Raw genomic sequence first — 21,200 nt, 5'->3', positions numbered from 1 at the left:
TCAAAAATCTGTTTGAACAAGCCCTCCAGCAGGCTCTGATCTGAAACAGTGGGGTCCAAAGCACCAGTGTTTCTTAGTATGGTTGCTCATACACACCTAAGCAATTTTTTCAAAATCCCGATGGCTGGACTTCTCTCTAGATCAATTAACTTGGGATCTCTGGGGGTGGAGCCCAAGCGTCAGTGTTTTTTAAAGCTCTGTGGGTGGCTCCAATGTGAAGTCCAGGTCAAGGGTCACTGCTGTCCTTCTGCTGAACCAGAATATGCAGGAGTGAGACCTGGGGTCTTTCTTGGCTTCTTTGTTTATTTCTTTTTTCAACCAAGGTCACCAGGTGATTCTCCTGCTTACTAAAGTTTGGAGACCACTACTTAGAAACAACTTTTTCATCTAAAGCTTTTACAGAATATATTCTGCCAAATGTATGAACATTAAGAATACTCCCTCCATTTCAGTCGTGAGGGTAGAATTTGCTTCTGCTGGGGCAATTACTGGGGCTACCAGAGCCACCTTCACCCCAGCTTTCTAGATCTATAATACCTGGGGAGTGAGTGCCCTGCATCTGGATCTTACAGCATCCCTGAGTCATGGGGAAACTCCCATCTTTGATGATTTTAGAGTCTCTTTTAGTAACGTCACCGTCATTAGACTAGACATCAGGATTGCTACTTTATAAAGAAAATCTTGTCCCTTATCATACCTCTAAAGCAGTGCTTCTCAGACTTTTATGTGCACACAAATCACCTGGGGCTCTTGGTAAAGGCAGCTTCTGAAGCCGTAGATGCCAGAAAGGGCCGGGAGCCCTGGTGAAGCTGACACTGCTGGCCCTCGGACCACACTTTTAGAAGCGAGACCATAGGTGTGTAGCTTACACGCTACAGTAACTCAGTAGCATTTGCAACATGGATGAATAATTACTGCTTGTCAGTCCGACTCACAGGGAACATGTGATTTCCAGAATTCTTTACAGCATCAGATGAGCTAAGTCCTCTTTTATTTCAATCAACAAGAAAGTATAGAGCAATTTCTAAGTATTTATCCTTGTGTTGGGTGCTGTGGAGGATACAAGGAGAGAATATACAGCCCAGGAAGGTGAGGTCCATGCAGTGGCAAAGCAGGACGCGTCACTGAACCTGAGGACTTGCTGCCTCATCTGAGACCAGCTACAATTGCCACAGGAACTGGCCTTAGTGGAAGATGTCTATCTCAAATATTTGAAGGTAGGATTTTTAATAAGAATGTAAATGTCTGTGGCCAAAGAGTATTTCAAAAAATCCTAGATGAATAAGTAGAACATAACAGCATCTGTAGAATAAATTATAAAATACACAACAGAAGATAGACCGAATTTGTGATTGAGTCTGCTCAACTTTGGACTGTATGTGTTTGAGATACTTAAGGTATCACCAGGGCAAAGAAAGAGTCCAAATAAATATTTTTCTTTCAAATAGTAGTATACCATTCCCCAGATTGCTCTGAAGAACCTGCATAATGAAATCAGATGGACACGGCTTAGTGTGGGCTGGGACTCAGTCCTTTGCAATTCTCTGACGGGTCATGGTCTTATTTTAATAGATGCCACAGTGATTTTTTGCAAGGGTTTTTCTTTGTAACGTTAAATTATGGCCACATAAGTGAGTATCTTAAGGAAGGGCTGCTGGGGCCGGAATCAAAGTTGCTGGAATATCAGGATATAGAACAGGATATGGCCAGAGTGGGCAGATCTCAGATCTACTCCCAGCTCTGCCAAGTTTGAGCTGTGTGACCTTAATCAAGTACCTTAACCTCTCTGAGCCTCAGTTTCCTTATCCATAAATGGAGAGTGTTTCTACCTACCTTGCAGGATTGTTATAGGAGTTCAATCAGGGTGTGTTGACAGAGGAGCTGGTTAAGGACAGGCCCTCAATAACTGGCAGCCACTATCATCTAGGATTAGGGTAGAGGCTTTCCAATGGCCGAGCCAAGACCCAAGTCACTTCAGTTGCCCAAACACTATAACTGGCCCACAGAACTCTAGTGCCCTGAAAGTATATAATGACCACTTTAAAATTTCAAACAACATCCCTGTAACCCAGCCCTCAGCCCACTGCCCTGTGGATTGTTCTCTGCCCTCACCAAGCTCTTTGATGTCACAGATAGGGGCTGTCTAAGCACCACAGAAATGTTCACAGGGACTGTTTTCTGCTGTCTTTGTTGTCATCTTTGTAACTACTGCTGCTCAAGTTCATCTTCTGCTCTGAGTGATGCCCTGGTAGGTGAGCCAATGAGAACAGGCTTATTTTATTATAGCAGAAAGGAATACTGCCCTCAAAGCTTTGTCCCCCAGTCAGAAATTCCCTTTCTCTCCCGCAAACACATTAAACAAATAGAAATCCCCACGAGAAGGGGCTTGGATGGGGTGTTTGTCGGGGGCTGTATGCCACAGACACTTCCAGAGAAAGGGCTGACGTGCCCACTTTTCCCCAAGAGGTTGTTTCACTTTGTTGCTAGCCCAATAGAAATGATCAGCCACGTGGCTGTATACATGTTCTGTGCCTAACTTTGGGGGAGCAGTATTTTTAAATGTTTGGAAAATAAATGACTTTGTGAGCATTTAAAATAAAGACATGGCCTTGGTGTGCTCTTTTCCATGTTTCTTGTGCTAGGGGTTTGTTGCATTTTTGGATCTGTGGGTCTACAGTTTACATTATGTTTGGGAAATTTGGGGCCATTATTTCTTCAAATATTTTTTCTATTACCCCCACTTCCACCCCTGCCCTCCCACTTTGGGGACTATAATTACATGTGTATTTGGATGATTTAGGTTGTTCCACAATTCATCAATGCTCTGTTCATTTTAATCCATCTTTTTCTCCCTGTTTCATTTTGGATAGTTTCTATCGTTATGTCTTCAAGTTTACCAATCTTTTTTTTTTTTTTTTTTGCCGTGTTGAATCTGCCATTAATCCTATCCATTAAAAAATAAATAAATAAACCTCAGGTTTAGTAGTTTTTAATCTCATTAAATGTGATTTGGATCTTTAAAAAGAAAAAAAATTAATAAATAAATAAAATAAAGACATGGAGGCAGCCACTTAGTGAAGTAATAAATCTGTCATGGTTCCAGGGTCTGCTAGCCATCCAGAGAGCATAGCATAGGGAGGGTTGTTATAGTGTATTTCTGACAGTTAGCTTTTGCTGCTTTAGAAACCGCCCCTAAAGCTTAGTGGCTTAAAAGAACAAATGCCTTCTCTCTCAAGAGTCTGAAGATTGTCTGGACTGTTGTTCTGCCCAGGGCTGGCTTGGCTGGGGCTGCACGGTTTAGCATGGCTTCATTCACAATGCTGGGGTCCCAGCTGGACAGCGGGGGGTGCTGGGATGATATCTGGGCCTCTCTCCTTCTGGTCCCTCACCCTCCAGGATGCTAGTCCAGGCTCTTCATGTGGTGGTGGAAGACTTCTCTACAGTGAGAAGGCAAGCCCTAATGCACAAGCACTTTTCTGGCCTCTGTTTGCATTATACTTGCTATTTTCTCATTGGCCAGAGCAAGTCACGTGGCCCAGACTGGGGCTGGTGTGAAAAGGTAGTAACCAAGGGGGTGGATACAGGGAGAAGAATTATGGAAGTCATTTTTCACATCACCAGACACAGTATTAGCATTCAGTAATTCAGATCCAAGAAACCAAAACAAGATATTACCTCCGGCAGAGATTCCAAAATGGTATGTTTAATGCTAAAATCTCAAAGTTCAGGGACGATATTTCCCAAAATTATTGCACCGGGGGGAAAGGTCGCCAGAAATTTCTAGATAGTTGAGGCCCCGTTGCTTCTACTGAGCCAAGCAGGACACCTCTTGGCATCATTGGATCATGTCTTAGGCCAGTACCCACCCCACAGGTGACAGGGACTCTACCTGTGTGATTTAATCAGCTTTTTCCGACTGACCCACTGCCCCCTTCTTATGAGTCTAAGAACAGTACCATCTTTACTGGTGACTTTTTGGTGTGGTGGTTGTTCCCTTTGACAAAATCCGGTACGGGTGATTCACACAGGAGGCTCTGAGTGTGTTCACATGTGCGTATAACCCGCTACACATGGATACACCGGCTGACAGGAGTGCTATCCTGTGATTGTTCCAGGCACATCCCTCGTGTTCTCGGAGAGTTTACCAAGAGGTCTGGGAGGGAGTAGCCATGGCCCCCTCCTCAGCGGTCTGTCCAGTTCCACTACGTTGATGCCCAGGAGGAGATGGGAGAGACGGAGGCGGCTGATGGGGGCAAGCAGGCCCACCTCTCTCACACGAGACAGTAGTTTCAAATATCTGCTTGTCCCTGTGGTTGGAAAACCATGTCTTAGAAAGAAATCAAAGTTTGGAAAACTCCCTTTTGGGAAGTGGGGAGAAACGGATGGGGCCCCTGGGAGCAGATGAGGTGTGAGCAGACTCTTGGCTCTGGGTTAGGAAAGAGGACCAGGAGTCCCCCCACCAACTTTGCATGATGGGCTGAGACTTAGCGGCCCTGGGTTTGCCTGAGCAGCGTTCAGAGTGATCACCCTGTAAACGACGGCCTGGGAGCCTGGCACGGGGCCCAAGTTTCAGGTAGAAACATGTGTGGACTGCATTCTTGCCAGACCTAAGTAATAACGATCACCGCGACCTGTTCTGAGCAGAGCGGACCCCTTCCCTGCGATGCACATGTCTGGGGCTCTGTGCTTGGCCCTGGCAGAGGCCCCAAATCTGGAGGAAGATTTGGATAAAGCGGGAAAAAGTAGTTCAGAGGGGAGTTGCTGCAGAAAAGGTCAAGCTTTAGAGATCAAGGATTTAGCACCAGGGCCCAAGCTTTCCTTCCTCTTACCCTTATGACCTTGAATGGGTCACCCAAGCACTCCAGGACTTAGTTTCCTTACTTTTAAAAAGAGGAAGTTAGTCTAGATAACATACCAACCTCTCTCATGGCTCTCACATTCCCAGGCCCCCCTAGTCTGGTCCACTTCTCCTTTTTCCATACCACTCATCGATTTCTGATATATTGTATAATTTACTCATATTTTTGTGTTTATTGATTATTGTCTGAATCTTCTCACAAAAATATTAGTACCACAGGGCAGAGATCTTTGAAAGCTTTATTTAATGATATATCTCACATACCCTGATTTGTGCCTGGCACATAATAGGGGCTCAGTATTTGTTGAATGGATGTTGAGCGATGACCTCAAGGACCATTTCTAGCTTTACCACTATGTGTCAGTTATCTACTGCTGCATAACAAACCATTCCAAAATTTGGTGACTAAAACATCAGCAGTGTATTATTTCTCATGATTCTGTGGCTTACGAGTTCAGGTGGGGCCCCACTGGGCATCTCTTCTACTGCCAATGGCATCAGCTGTCCACCGAGAAGTGCCTGGAAGGTCCAAGAAGGCTTCATTCCCACGTGTAGTGTTTTGGGGGCCCTTCGTGTGACTCCTCTTTGTGTATGAAGGAACTGATGGTGGTCATTTTGGAAAATCCCTACCATATTATTCCATGGCTCCATACTCTGTGAATGTACACATTCTCAACAAGCACTTACTGGGTACCTTCTAGGGGGCAGGCCCTGGCCATGTGCCCAAAACCTCAGACAGAGTCCCTGCCATTACTAAGCTAATCCTTAAAATGAACCCTGGAGCCATAGGCTTTTGACTCCAGCTGGCATCTGGCCCCCTCTAACAGTGGGAACGTCAGAAATGGACAGTTGGCTGGCAGTTCAATGGGGGAGATTTGGGGACTCTTTGGCGAAGGCTGGTGACCACCTCCCTGGTTCCGTTCCAGATTCCACAGACGGTGAGGGAGACTGGAGTCTCTGGTCTGTTTGCAGCGTCACCTGTGGGAACGGCAACCAGAAACGGACCAGGTCTTGTGGCTATGCGTGCACTGCAACCGAATCTAGGACGTGTGACCGTCCAAACTGCCCAGGTGGGTTTACGCAGGGGTGTGGCTCCACATTAAAGGGCAGCTTTTTTTTTATTTTATTGTTTTATCTTTTAATACAATTTTTAAGGGTTACACTCCATTTACAGTTATTACAAAATATTAGCTATATTCCGCATGTTGTATACAATATATCCCTGTAGCTTAGCTTATACCCAATAGTTTGTACCTACCACCCCTCAACCCCTATATTGCCCCCCACGGCACTGGTAACCACTAATTTGTTCTCTATATCTGTGAGTCTGGGGAAGCTTTTAGTTTATATTTAAAAACTTATAGAAATTGACTTCCTACAGGGCAACTATTTTCCTAAGAATTCTGACTGGACTGGGACAAGAGACGAGTAATGAGCTTAGTGGATGAAAAGATGGATTTTCTGAACCTTCTACACAATTGCAGTAACTGTGACTTAGAAGACAATGCCACCATGTACTTAATTTAAAGGAGGGATTCTGGTTAATTTGAGCCTTTGATGTGGGGTGGGTCGTACCTTGAAGAGACACATGAAGACAGGTGTTCATGGTCTAATAAGGAAGCCAGGACCAGAGGCTTAATGGCCGTCTACAGAAAAACCATGTGTTAGCCTGAGAGTTGCTGAAGGCTCCAGAGGGAGCAAATTGGGGCAACTTGGCAGTTAAGTATCACTTTAAACTGCATTGTCAGTGTTTTGAAAACGTAACTAATTACAAACTTGGTGAGAGGCCATATTGGGGTGAAAAATAATTGTGTCTATAGCAGTAGTTATCAAACCACGGCCCATGTCAGTATGGCCCACACATTTTTAAAGGGTTATGAAGAAGGAAGAAGAGGAAGAAGAGAGAGAAGAGGGGAAGAATATGCAACCAAGACCATATGTGAAATGAACTTATTTACAAAACAAAAATAGACTCAGAGACATAGAAAGCAAACTTACAGTTACCAACAGGGAGGGATACATTAGGAATTTGGCATTAACAGATACAAACTACTATATATAAATAGATAAACAACAAGGACCTACTGTATAGCACAGGGAATTATATCCAATATCTTGTAATAACCTATAATGGAAAATTATATATATATATATACCTGTATATATATATCTGAATCACTTTGCTACACATCTGAAATTAACACAACATTGTGAATCAACTATACTTCAATAACAAAAGACCATATGTGAACCACAAAGCCTAAAATAATTACTTTCTGACCCTTTACATAAAAGTTTACCAACTCCTTGGTGTCTAGTTTTCCATCTACCATGTGTTCCCCATGGTCAGGTAGAAAACCAGCCTAAAATACTATCTCGGGCTCATCCAAGAAATCACACGCTCCCGATGGCTTCCTCCGAAAGAAATTTCAGAGGCAGAACGTTTGAACCCCACACCCCAGACTTCCTTTCTCTACCCCTAGAAACTCTGTTCTAAATCTCTCAGGCTGAGATTTAGAACAAAAAAGTGGAAGAGCAAAGGGATTTCTGCAGAGAGAGAGGATCAGATTGGCGATGTGTGTGATAGCAAAGGGGTGTGTGCAGAAAACAGGGCTGATGGTATGAGAAGAGGCATTTCTAGCCCCCGTCAGCCATGCAGGTGGATTTCCAAAAGCGGAACAACCATCAAGATGCTTGTCCTGATCTTTCCCGTGTTCATCATAATGAAGCTGAGTTAGAAGTCTGGTGGAATGGGATTTGGATGGGTAGAAATCAATAAATAATAATATTATGAGAAGGGAGAAGAGGAGGAAGGCAGGAAGAAATGAAGAGAAGGAGGAGGAGAAGAAGAAGATGATGATGAAGATAAGATGAAACCAAAGAAAGTGAAGATAAAGATGAAGATTGGGAAGATGAAGATGGGAAAAAGATGATAACGAGGTTCATGAAGAGTAGGACCTTTTGAGTATCTAAGTAGCAAGCAAATTTCTAAGGTCTTTGCGTGTGTGACTTCATCTAATCCTCACAATAACCTCATGAACTAGGTATTGATGATGGTACTCATTTGGCAGCTGTGGAAACTGGGACACACAGGCTAACTTGCCTAGTCACACAGGCAGCAAGTGGTCCAGCTGAGATTTGAATCCAGGCAGTCTGATTCCAGAATCCATGTTCTTAACCATTAGACTCTTACACCTCTGTCAATGGGAAGGGTATGGGGCTCAGCCACACGTGAATACAGACAGCATTTAATGTCAGGGCTTGAGCGGGCTTGCTTGCTGCTTTCTCTCCCAGAGCTGGCACCCAGACCTAAAGCAATAGACCTAGATATCTCGATAGCAGGTATCTTCCCTGCCGCCATTTTGAATGTTTCCTTCTCGTCTTCTCTCACTACTGAGAGCAGCGTGGCCAGCAGCCCTGTTCATACATTTTCTTCTCATCTGAACTTGCCCTCCTCCCATCCTTTCTGCCTTTCTGTTCTTGACTCTTCCAGCTTTTCAGGGCTCCCTTGAACATGAAGGATCTCCTTTTGCAGGATCTCTTTCCTTTTTTGGTGTCTTGATTCTCAGCTCTACTGGAAAAACTCATGGGACAGGCCGTCTCCCTGGCCTGGCAGTGATTACACTGTAAAAGTTTGTCCCTTAGGCTGACCACACAAGTTCTAGGGGCCTCACATAAAACCAGAGAGAGCCCCTTAAAGGAAATCAACCCATGCTTAGCAAGACAGTCAAGGTTCTCCAACAAATAGCACGTTCCACTGCTCCTCTCTCTCCTGACTGGCCCCCATCTGCAGGCGATTCCTGTTTGCAAAGGAAGCCTGGGTGGGGGTGGTCATTTGAGGAAGGGAGAGAGCCAGGAAGTTTGAGGCAAGCTAGGTTCAGTTGCTCAGAGCAGGTAATAACAAGCCCAGGTTATTCTTTGTTTTTTTCAACGTTGAATTTGGGTTTTTTAAAAAAATTTATTTCATTCAAGTATAGTTGATTTACAATGTTGTGTTAACTTCTGCTGTACAGCAAAGTGACTCAGTTATACATATACATACATTCTTTTTCATATTCTTTTCCATTATGGTTTGTCACAGGATATTGAATAGAGTTCCCTGTGCTACACAGTAAGACCTTGCTGTTTATCCATTCTATATATAATAGTCTGCATTTGCTAATCCCAATTCATCGCTTCCCCCGCTTATTCTTTTTGAAACATCATCAGCAATGCTAAAAGTCCCAGCATATGAGAGATCTGGTCTTTAGCTACGGACTGCTGTATCCTCAAAATGAACTAGACACATGTTCAAGGGGAAAATGTCAGCCAACACGTACCACTTGGTACTCTATGTGCTTTCTTTACACATAACTCATTTCATTCACTCAGCACTATGAGGTGGGTCATTGGTCCTCCCCATTTACGGATGTGAAAACTGAGTCACACAGATGTTCCGGGGCTTGCCCAAGGTCACACAGCTAGTGATGATTTGGACCCAGTGAGTCAGGCCTTAAGACTTGTGTTGACCACGAGACAAGTTGTTAACCACTACACTCTACAGCCTCTAGTTTAGTTTGCCATCCTGACACCTCTAGATAGACAGCCATCCTGACGCGTATCCCGCACCGCCCCAAATCCCACTCCCAGGCCCAAGGAATGAGGTCCTTAGGCACATTCAGGCACTTTGGGATCGGATTTCATGCTGCAAATGGTATCTGGAGTTTTAATATATTTTACGCTCTATACCTACTTTTTACTGTTTCCTCTGTTGGCAAGTTTCTGCCCATGAGTAGTAATGAATACAAAAAAGGCTTTATTCAAGTGTATTTGTTTTTTTTTATTTGCCAGTGGGGCGGGGGTGGGGTGGGGTGGAGGGCTGACTTTTTCCATTTAACTAGGGAAAATGAGCTCCTGTCTGTGTTTAGGTATCGAAGACACCTTCAGGACAGCTGCCACCGAAGTGAGTCTGCTTGCGGGAAGTGAAGAGTTTAATGCCACCAAACTGTTCGAAGTTGGTAAGGAAAGGTTTTTTTGTTTTGTTTTGTTTTTTTTGCTTTTCCATCCAAATATTGATCTAGCGTTTTGGAGATTCCTTCTGCCTTTGCCGTGCCATCCTTGGATCCATTTAAATGTTTCGTTTTCCTCTTACGGGGTCCAATTTTCTCAGCACACTTCTTGCTCGCTGAATATACACCAAGCAAGAGAGAGCAGCCGCCCCATTCCTCCTGCACCAGATGGAGCCCAGCAGCCCTGCTGTATCTGCCATGCCAGCCACGCAGCATCCATAGCACGTGGGTGGGGCGCCCTGCCCCTAGCTCGGGATCCGTCCACACTCGGGCCTCTAGCCTCAGGGCATCTCTTCTCCCAACTCTCACCCAGTGTCCCCAGAAAAATCAAAAAATGGTGATGTCAGTTTTCCAGCAGAAGGACGGGGGGGAGGAAGGAAGAGAATGGGAACTTTCTCAACATTATGCCTCCCCCGTCTCACTCCCCGCCATGTGAATCTTTCGTAACCCTTTGGTACACGCTGCTACTCGTCTGCTCGAAAATGCTAGCTCAAGTACACTGGACGTGGACCAAACAAAATTGAAAGTGTCTGTTCAGCAAGGGGAAAGCTTGCTGAATAAAAATAGCTCCACGTGCTTCTGGATGTAATTCTATATTACAGAACAATAAGACTCCTTCTGCCCCATTTCTTTTTGCCACCCCCGCAAAGCCCTTTCCTCACCTCTTCACTCTGCCCTCCTCAGCCACACTGGAGTCAGTTTGGAAATTCTGTAGCCTGGGGTTTCCATCACAGTCCTTCACATGCAACCAAAACGTTAGCAGAAGCCTTCTGCACACGCAATGCATTTGACCAAAAAAAAAAAAAAAAAATTAAAGACTACATGCGGGAATTTTGCATAAAATGATAAAACAAGATGGGCTTTTGGGGAAGAGAGCGTCTCAGACCTCCCCATATCTCACCCCACAGGCAGGCAGCTGTTTGCCCTTTCACAGGGAATGGGACCAGCTGCACCCAATGGGCAGCTGAGAACACACAGGGATGAGGGGGGATGGTGGGTCAGGCAGGTTCTGGGCAGGAACAGACAAGGCTCACACGCAGATCAGGTAATAGAGGAGCATTTGATGAGGGCCTTTTGGCAAAGGTGTGAGCAGGTAGATGGAAACCAAGAAGGGCTTGTACAGAACCCTGGGGCTGGCAAGCGTGGGGAGCCCTTACCTCCCACTGGCCTGAAGGGACCAGGGGAAGGATTGGTTCCCAGAGCCGCTGTGTAGAGAGGGCTGCCTGACAGCACTTCCAGCTCCCAGAAGGAAGTAGCCAACTTGTAACAGTGAGGGAGGAGCCTTGGGAGCAATACCCTGACTTCGCTCCGCCCTCCCTCTGGTCCCTCACCCGGTCCTCCCATTGGCTCACCCCAATTAGAAACCAGGGCTCAGGGAGCCCACAGATCTGGTGCATACAGGGCAGCCTTCCATGGCAAGGAAAAATGTGGAATAAGGATGTAGAAGGACAAACGGAAGATGCCCAGCAGAGATGAGAAAAGCTTGACTAGCACAAGGTCAAGTTTCTTAACCTACTTCTGCCTCAGTTTTCTGACCTGTAAAATGGTCTAAGGTAATGGTGCCTACCTCCTAGACCTATTTTAGAGTGAAATGAGTTAATGCTTGTAAAACATTGAGAACATTCACACTGAATACTCCATGTAAATTTGATAAAAAATAAGTCGAAGGACCTATGTCCTGTACATGAATTATGATGACCTTCTACTCTGGAGGAAAAATACAAAGCTATTTTCTGGGACCTCGCTGAATTTTGTTTCTGAAAACCCTGCCCTCTGAGGGAGACCCCCACTGGCTTTGCAGACACATACTTTCCAGGATGGACCCTCCAATCTCTATGCAACTGCTCAGTCAGGGACTCTCAGGGGTGGAATCGTACCACTCAGCCCATCCCCGCAGGCAGCATCCCCAACCCTGTTCTGTGTACTCCCTGCTTTCCCTCTGGTTTAATCCTCATTGCACTTTTTGAGATCGGTGTAATTTTTATACCCAGTTTAGAGATGAGAAAACTGAAGCACAGTGAGGTAGAATACCTTGCTCAGGGTCACAGAGCCACTAAATACTTGAGTTGGGATTCGATCCCAGGCAGTCTGGCACAAGAGCCCAGGTGTTTCATCTTAGACCAGGCCTTTCCAAGCTCCTGGGAGGTGCCCCAGCTCTCTCTTTCTCATATCCCTCAAGAGAAACCTGAGCACCCCTGCAAGCTGCCCCGCAAGCCCGATCGTTTCACTCATGACACCACCAGCCTCCCAGGCACCTGGGTCAGAGCTGGAGAGTCACTTCTGATACCTTCCTCCCTTCCCCTCAAGCCCACCAAGGCCTGGCAGCCCTACCTCCCTGACTACTCTTGATTTCACCAGCTGTTCCCTCCCAGAGTATCTCACCTGGACTCTTAAAATTGGCATCAGCACTGAATCTTTCTTCCTACTGCGTAGCTCAGTGAAGAGCTCACTGTCACTCAGAAACCTTCAGTGGTTCCCTAGTGCCCTCTGAAACGAGCCTAAACCACACTGAAGACCCCATGACCTGACACTAACAACCTTCCTTCCCTATATCCTCTGCTCCAGGGAAACTGAACATGCACCCTGCCCCCAGACTTCTTCTGCTTAACTGTGGTTTGCACAGTTAATACCAACCTGGATGGCCTTCCCCTCGCCCGGCCCCATCTCTGCTCTTGTATGTAGTCTGAGTCAGGTCCAGCCTTCTGAGATGGGATTGGACATTCAAGAGATTCACTGGGGAAGAGCCCGGGAAGGATAGAGGGGAAGCAGCAGAAGTAGGCAGGGAAGGCTTTCAGACCAAGATGCAGGCCTGACCCCTGCAAAGGGAGGGAGGGAAGGAAGGAGGACTGGGAAGCAAGGGCCTCAAAGCAGCTTGAGAAAGTCTCGACCATGCCAACGGGCACCCCCCAGCAAAGGCTGCCTGACAAAGGGGTCCCCCGTTGGGCAGCACCCACACCAGGCTCAGTCATCGACTGAGAGCAGCCCCGGGGGAGCACAGCCTGGATGTGGAAACCACAGCAGATCCACAGCCGCTACAGCTGGAGGCCACCAGGCAGCAAAGTGCCCCCAGCAGTCTTCCTTGCAGGAGCTCTGAGCAGGACACTTGTGGCCACCATGCAGCCCTGAAGAGCCACAGGGCCAGCCCCGTGTCGCACACTCCTTGAAGAACCCCCTGACTTGCACTGATAGAAATGACACTTTTTAGCACCGGTGGGACTTTTTGCTTTGGCCCCCTTAACGCACCCCACATTCCACCACGGTGGGCAGCCTTAGATATGGCTCATCTTACCCGCTGCAGCTTCCTGAGCCACACGCGAAAGGAAACCTGCCACTGCCCACACCACATCCCTACACCCCAGCAGCCCCTGTGGTTCTTTGCCTGACGGTGTGCTCTGGCCCCCAGAGCCACCAGCCCATGAATCCACGGTCATCCAGAAGTCCAGGAGCAGCCCCCTACCAGTGATTGATGGGAACTAGTGGATAATAACCAGATCCCGCCAAGTAAAAAAACAACATCTCTCTTCAAAGACTGTATTCAAAGGATTATTGCAAAAGGGAAAGGGCCAATTTGCAATAGAGAAAACACTGTGTCTATAGGCCTGCAAGCCTCTCAAGGGTTGGGCGAAAGGGTTTTCTTTTACAGAGGAGTAAATAAGGCTAGAAGAACCCCACGTGAGGCAGTGGGATGGAAGGCTGGTGAGATCAGATAGGGCATCAGAGAATGTTCTGCCCTGAGACCAGCCTATTTTCAGTAGGGACCCCTAAGGAGAGGCTATATGCTGACCCAGGCAGAGGGTAGGTCAAAGTTCAGGGGCTTGAGAAATATAATATGATATCACTTATATGCAGAATCTAAAAAGAAATGATACAAATGAACGTATTTACAAAACAGAAACAGACTCACAGACTTATAGAATGAACTTATGGTTACAGGGACGGAAGGGTGGAGGAAAGGGATAGTTAGGGAGCTTGGGGTTGACATGTACACACTGCTATATCTAAAAAGGGCAACCAGCAGGGACCTTCTGTATAGCACAGGGAACTCTGTTCAATGTTATGTGGCAGCCTGGATGGGAGGGGAGTCTGGGGGAGAATGGAGACATGCATATGTATGGCTGGGTCCCTTTGCTGTGCGCCTGAAACTGTCACAACATTGTTAATTGGCTATACTCCAATACAAAATAAAAAGTTAAAAAAAAAAAGTTCAGGGGCTTGAAAGAAGGGGAGAATATTAACTAAAGTTTAGTTGGGATGCGTTTTATTCTGATTGGGGATGAGCAGTTTAGCTAATCGTTTATGCGACCAAGAAAAGGAATCTGGAGGGTCTGTGTCTGGTTTTGTCATAGGTAAACAAGGCAGCAGCTGTGAGTCTTATCAAGTCCTGTGGGGAAGAGGGTTCTTACAGTAAGTGGTTTTCCAGAATGCACAAGGGCGGGGGAAAGTCTTAACCTTGGCTGTTTCCCAGAATCACGGGGCTTGGGTAAAGTTCCACCCTGTCACTGGGTGGGTTTCCGAGGTCCAAGGGGAAGATGCTGCAGTTTCTACAGTGGTTGCTTGTTTGATCCACATCCCGTATTGCCACCCTCCCTTCCCTGTCCCCCCTCCATGCTCCCTGCTGGTGTTTCCCAGAATCACTTCCCAAAGAACCATTTTCACTGGCATCTTTGTCTCAGGGTCTGGGAAAATACAAACTGAGACATTCACTAAACCAGAGGTCCTGAACTCTCATGACTAAGGGACCAAGAGCAAACACCCATGAGTGACGGGATCAGGTAGAGACTGTGGGGAACTGGGGACCTCCTGTCTTGACCAAGGAGTGGTCACTGGTTACCTGTTCACAAGACAATGCAGGACTGACGTCAACCTATCTTTGGGATTTTCAAATGAGACCAGGAATCTACATTAATAAGTGGAATCACATAATTCTTAAACGTTGGCAATTAATTCAATATTTTTTAATACTGTAAGGCCAAACACTACACACTTCTTGGGGCAGGTTCTGGCTCAAAGTCTATAGGTCAGTGTCCTCTGGCCTAAATATTAAATTCCCTAAAAGCAGGGACCACCAGCCTCTTCCTCTTTGAGACCTCTTATCACAGGGATTTGCATGTAACGGTTGTTAACTCTTTCCTGCCTAAGGTTAAGAGGTTAGGCCACTAGCCTAGTTTAAACCAGTCAGTGAGTGGCAGAAATAAAACTTAGTCCTACAAATATCCCTTTGAGGCATTCTCCGCCACTCATCGCTTATTTAGAGAGGAGATTCAAAATGGCCCTCTGAATTATTGTTCGTTTTGTTATGGGTGATAAAGGGGTTATGGTTATCTAGGAAAACATAGAAAATATGGTTTAATTATCCTCCTATTTTTGTAGATGCCTACTAAAACTTAGGGGTAATAATATCATATCTTTCCAAAAAAAATTTTAATGAGGGAAATACAATGATTAAGTCTAGGTGATGGCATCTGGGTAGTCATTGTATACGTATATTCTCTCCACTTTTCTATGTATGTGAAAAGTTTTCATAATATAAAGTAAGGAGTTGGTGGGGCCGAGAACAAAGTTCCCAAGTTCAAGGGCCATGACCGTGTTCACCCATGGCCTGGGGGTTCCAGGGGCTGCCCGTCAGGGAAGGGAGAGGTAGACTTTAAAGTCATCAAGCAGCCGGTTTTGCATGCGATCAGAGGGTTTCTCTGGCCCCTTTCAGACACGGACAGCTGTGAGCGCTGGATGAGCTGCAAGAGCGAGTTCCTAAAGAAGTACATGCACAAGGTGATCAACGACCTGCCCAGCTGCCCCTGCTCCTACCCCACCGAGGTGGCCTACAGCACGGCCGACATCTTCGACCGCATCAAGCGCAAGGACTTCCGCTGGAAGGATGCCAGCGGGCCCAAGGAGAAGCTGGAGATCTACAAGCCCTCGGCCCGGTACTGCATTCGCTCCATGCTGTCCCTGGAGAGCACCACACTGGCCGCCCAGCACTGTTGCTATGGCGACAACATGCAGCTCATCACCAGGGGCAAAGGGGCGGGGACGCCCAATCTCATCAGCACTGAATTCTCAGCGGAGCTCCACTACAAGGTGGACATCCTGCCCTGGATTATCTGCAAGGGCGACTGGAGCAGGTATAACGAGGCCCGACCTCCCAACAACGGACAGAAGTGCACAGAGAGCCCCTCGGACGAAGATTATATCAAGCAGTTTCAAGAGGCCAGAGAGTATTAAAGAGACACCACCTCTGTTGTTCGTGACACAAACACACTGCACTGATCCGCCACCTGGCAGAGTCCCTCTTACCCGCATACATGTATATGTACATATACCACGTGAGTATTTGTCATAAGTTACACTAGGGGTGTGTGCCAGGCCCTTGTGACTGCCATCTGAAGCCACCGTTGCCTCTTCCATGTCAACGGCTTCCTTGGAACTCTTCCTAGGGGGCATGTCCTCAGGAGGATGGGGAGAAAGGAGCTGGAAGAAGAACCTGGAGGTCATAGCAGGTGGGATTCAACTCACACCCCGGATCCAGCGTTTCCGAGAGAAACAAAGGGGCAAAGAGAAGGAAGTTGTAAACGTGATAAGCGGTTTTTATATATAACTTATTTAATATGAATGTGACTTATACGTCACCTTTTCTCTGGAGTTGTCATCGTGAAACTATTTAATCACTTCCATGAGAGTTCAGAAAGGGGCTTAAGGAGATGGAAGAGAGAGGGAATTTTGTAGTAATGACTTCTTTAAAAATAAAGAATTCAACAGAAAGATATCAAAACAAGAAAACACCCACCTGAAACCGAGTGTTAGTTAGCCAGTGAGGTACCTTGATAAGTCTCAGCTTCCAAATGCCCTTGCCTCAGCCTGGGTAGGGAGTGGGGGGCAAATGGGTATTTTAGGAGAAAATCTGAGGCCTGGTTTTAAGTGGACTTTAAAACAAAGGCCAGTATTAACACAATGCTATGATTCTATTAAAAGACCCCAGAATAGAATTTCTGCTCCTGCCTTAATAGGTTCAGAAGGCTACAGGAAGGTCAGACATAAAAACAAGGAGTAGCACTTTTCCAAAGAAAAAATGCAAAACACATGGGGGGAGAACATGAACTTCATCTATTTTACTTTAATACCATCGTAACAATTTTTTTTCTCCACAATATATTCTCAGTAAATAAATGTAAAAACAAAGAGAGGAACTCAAGTCTAAAACCCTAATTTTTTTATGTTTTAAGAAAGAAAAAAATACATTATTTTTGTAAAGTATTTATTGAGTCACTGAGTCTTGTGCATCAAGCAATTGTAATATGGCCTGGTTCTGGAGGGTGGAACTTAGGACAAATAAAGAGTTGGTTCTTATGCAATCTTTACTTGCAAAACTCCAGGAAAAGAGATTACATAATAAAGTCATAATAAAATGTGTTACCTACAGTAAATGTGTTACCTGCAAATATTTATGATACAAATTCCATAAATAGCCCTAGTAAAGCAGGGCTTCAAGGCAGGGGAGAGGAAGGTTCAAACCAGGTAGAATAAAAGGCTCATTGATTGATGTGATGGTGGGTGGTATAAGTCATAGCATCTTTGGCACCAAGAATATCAACCCTGCCCCGAGGAGGCTAGAGCTCATTGATACATGTGCAACTTTTTGCCCACCCAGAGCTAAGAAAGAGCTAAGAAATCCAAGCCAGAGCAAAGGCTTAAGACAGCCCAGGTGAGTGGTACTGCTTCCAGACAAAATTCTGCAATTACCGTAATAAGTAGAACTCCTCATTGTGCAAATAATTCCATTTCGAGTTGAGGAAACCAAAGCTCAGAAAAAAACAGATCACGTTGGATCTATCACTCATTTCCTAGTCCAGTGCTCTATCCACTATATCAGCCTACCCTTAGGTTCTCATAATAAAATCTTGTTTTAATGGAAAAGCTCTTATCAGTCATTTACACTTTAGAATGAGTTATCCATGTATTGCCCACTCTCAGGATATTTATATTTAAGACCTATTTCTAATTATGGAATGAGAATCCTTATTCACACCTGAAGGAAGTTTAGGCAAGTGAACTGGGAAGGAGAAAATCAGTAGGTCCGTGTATCAGGGAAGCAGATTTGGTTCCTAATTATAGGAAAACCATTTTTGCCAAGAGAATTGGTTGCAATGGAATACATTGCCTTTGGGATGGTGAGTACCCTGCCAGGACAGGTATTCAAGCAGAGCTGGAGAGGAATCACATGAGAAGCTCATTTTAGTGAGCAGGCGAGACAAAAATGTACAGCAATAACCCCCTCTGATAAGTGTTCTATAAAGGGTAAGTGGGAAGTACTCTGGGAAAATAGAGGCAGGAATCAGGGAAGTACCTGCTAGACCTAATGGAGGAGTGGTATTTCACAAAGCGGAGAAGGGTGGGGGGGCAAGTAGATGCATTTGGAGTAAGAAAACAGTATGGGCAAAGGCAAGGAACTACGCAAGAGCTTGGTGTTTTCTGAAAACTGGGATGTTTACAGTGATGAGCCAGAGGGACAAGAATGGCAAGTTATGGAGTTGTGTCTAAGGTGTTTTTGTTAAGGATTTAGCGTGGAAAATTAAAGCTGTTTCCTAATACAGTGAGAATGACTGATATGAGCCATGTTTCCAATGGGCTATTTGCCTCTTTATATCAGACCTTCCTGACATAACGAACTGAGAGTTGGAAGGTAGGGTGAATTAGGAGCTGGGGAGGGCTCCTGGGCTCTTTGCCTACTGAGAACACCGCTAGTTTCCCATCCATCATCCAGATGGTGCCACCCCTCTGGAAATTTGCTGAACTATAACCTGCCTCTATGCAGTTGTATCTCATTTACTATAGGGCCCCAAGCCAGCCCCAGTGTAACCCTGGGTAATTCCTTCGTGGAAAGGGGATCACGTGAACAAGTGCCAACTTTGCCCACCACAGAGTAGGCTGTCTGCTCCCTCACCTGCAGCACCTGTTTATTGGACCCCTCAGCAACTGCTCTACAGACGCCTCTCATTGAATGCTTTGCTCCTTTGCTGCTCCTTGGAAAGAGATCCCTTTTTCTAGTGACCCACTGGGCCTCTCATGTGCCACGTCTGAGCAAGCCAATAGTGACAGAGAAGTCAAGGCCCTCTGGTGGCCGCACATGGGAAGGATGAGGGCAGGGCCCCAGAAGAGCTGGGCAACCTCCTCACCCCATTCAATTATTATCCACCATGATTAGTCTCCAAGCCTTTCCATCTTTGTAGCTCAGTGGCCAGGGGGTAGATTTCCCCAAGGATCAAGGATCAAAGAATAGGTACGATACCAGCCACCCTTCCTGAGCACACACTTTGTGCCTCTGTGCTAATCACTTTACCATGGGAGGCAAGCAGGTTACATCCATTTTACAGATAAGGCAAAAGAAGCCCAACAAGGTCTTCTAACCTGCCCAAGTCATAAGGCTCTGTACATGGCAAAGCTGGTTGAAGACTGTGTTCTTAACCTTAACCTCTACTCAACTGTCTTCCTAACTCTTCCCAACACACAGGATCAGGATTTTGCCTCCGACTCACTCTGCCTTTGCTCCAACTGTTCAAGTCCACCAAATGTCCCTGCATCACCATTTACGTGTCTCGCGTTGGTGACAGTGGATCTGGCTTTAGCTCTATATGCTCAGTTCTCTCATATTCCATAAGAGGATTTGAATCTGTATCTGTGCCCTTGCTCAGGTTGGCTGAGTAGCAGAGCCTAGCTTTCTAGAAGATAGCCTGCTCCACGGATAAGAATGAGACTGGTCTGTTTTCCCTGCTGCACTCAAGCCCCATGTCAACTGTTGCCTGTTGGGTCGACCTGAAGGGCAGGTGCCATGTCTCATGCTTTCTACACCCCCAGCCCCTAGCTCTGTACCTGGCAGATATCATCAGGCAAGGTACAGAGGGCAGAAGAATTTGAGAGTTGAGTCAAACTACCTAGATTCCAATCCTGGCTCCCTCAGTTGCCTGCTGGGTACCACGGGATAAGTTAATCAGCCTGCATATATTCCAGTTTCCCCATACAGTTTTTCAGAGAATAAAATAAGAGATCTGAAGTTCCTAGCATAGGGCCTGTCATGTACCATGTGCGTCGGTGTTGAGTCATTGGAGAAATATTTATTGAGCGTATACTAGTTGCCAGGCATTGTTCTAGATGCCAGAGATACAGCAGTGTAAAAATCCAAGTTTTCCTGGTGGAGGGGAGACGACTGATATATAAATAAGTACATAATCTGAAATAATGGTAAGTGATATCAAGAAAAATAAATTATTTGATCACATGTGTATGTTGCATTATTTAAAGTAATGCTAGTTGCTGTAATAGATAAGCCTTAAAATCACAATGGCTTAACACAAAAACCTCTAAAGGTATGTTTCCAGTCAAGTGGCTCTCCTCTAAGTGATGACCCAAGGACCCAAACTTTCCATCTTCAAGGCTTGACTCTCTAGGGTGCCCTGCAGGTCATCTCTATTCCAGGAGGCTTAAGGAGTAAAAAGCAGGGAGAATATGGGCAATGACTTACATAGGTGGCCCAGGGAAGTACAGCTGTTTCATGCCACACTCTTCTACAAGGGAGACTGGGAAATGGAGTACAGTCGGGGGCCCAGGAAGCAGAGATCGGCTGTGTGAGCACGCAATCAGTCTCTGCCACATAGGTAGACCACCAACTAATTAATTACACAAGGCAAGAGAGAAAGCTAGTGAAAGGGGTTCTGGATGGGCCCAAAGTTAGTGATCAAAGGGAATGATCCTTTTCATCTCATTTAGACCAGCTCAGCTTTCAACTGGCAGCTCCTGCAAGCCCTTACCTGATGGTTTTCTCTAACCAGGGCCCACACAGCTCACACAGTTGGGGCTGAAGTGCCAGAGAGTGAACAGTGCCTCCCAGGAGGCTTAACAGGACCCTGGTGGATGAATACCCCATCTCTCTCATCCCTCGAGTGGGGCAATTCTGAAGCGTGTTTTATACCATTCCCGAGCTCCCAGTGAGACTGAGGTCCTGCCACCCTCGGTGGGGACCTGCTTGCTAACATGCCAATTACTGGCCTCCTTCCCTTCCCTGTCTTTCCTCCCCACTCCCTTACTGTCACTCACTGGAATTGTCTCCCAAATAAGCTACTTGCCCAGGTCCTTCTCTCTGGATCTGCTTCTGAGTGGTCCCAAACCAACACATCACTTCGTGCTTTAATATTCGAATAAGTTCGTTATTCAAATATAAGTGTATCATAATATTATTGCCATTGAGCTCATGTGAGACGAGGTCTTGTGTTGCTGACAGCCCTTCCAAAAAAGAAAACTCACTC

At 45.9% G+C, this 21,200-nt stretch overlaps 1 protein-coding gene across 1 annotated transcript in view; it reads left to right on the top strand.

The window, feature by feature from the left end:
• The window catches only part of ISM1 (isthmin 1), a 28,977-nt gene extending 11,655 nt beyond the window's left edge, over nt 1-17,322 (top strand). The window contains exons 3-5 of the mRNA XM_065892936.1: nt 5,785-5,928; nt 9,766-9,855; nt 15,611-17,322. Coding sequence (XP_065749008.1) covers nt 5,785-5,928; nt 9,766-9,855; nt 15,611-16,128 — 752 coding nt within the window. The 3' untranslated portion in view covers nt 16,129-17,322. The remainder of the gene's footprint in view (nt 1-5,784; nt 5,929-9,765; nt 9,856-15,610) is intronic.
• Nucleotides 17,323-21,200: the final 3,878 nt, after the last annotated feature.

Source organism: Phocoena phocoena, chromosome 15 (assembly GCF_963924675.1).
Source record: "Phocoena phocoena chromosome 15, mPhoPho1.1, whole genome shotgun sequence".
In the NCBI taxonomy this organism is placed as follows: Eukaryota; Metazoa; Chordata; class Mammalia; order Artiodactyla; family Phocoenidae; genus Phocoena; species Phocoena phocoena.
This window is presented reverse-complemented; position numbering and strand designations above follow the sequence as displayed.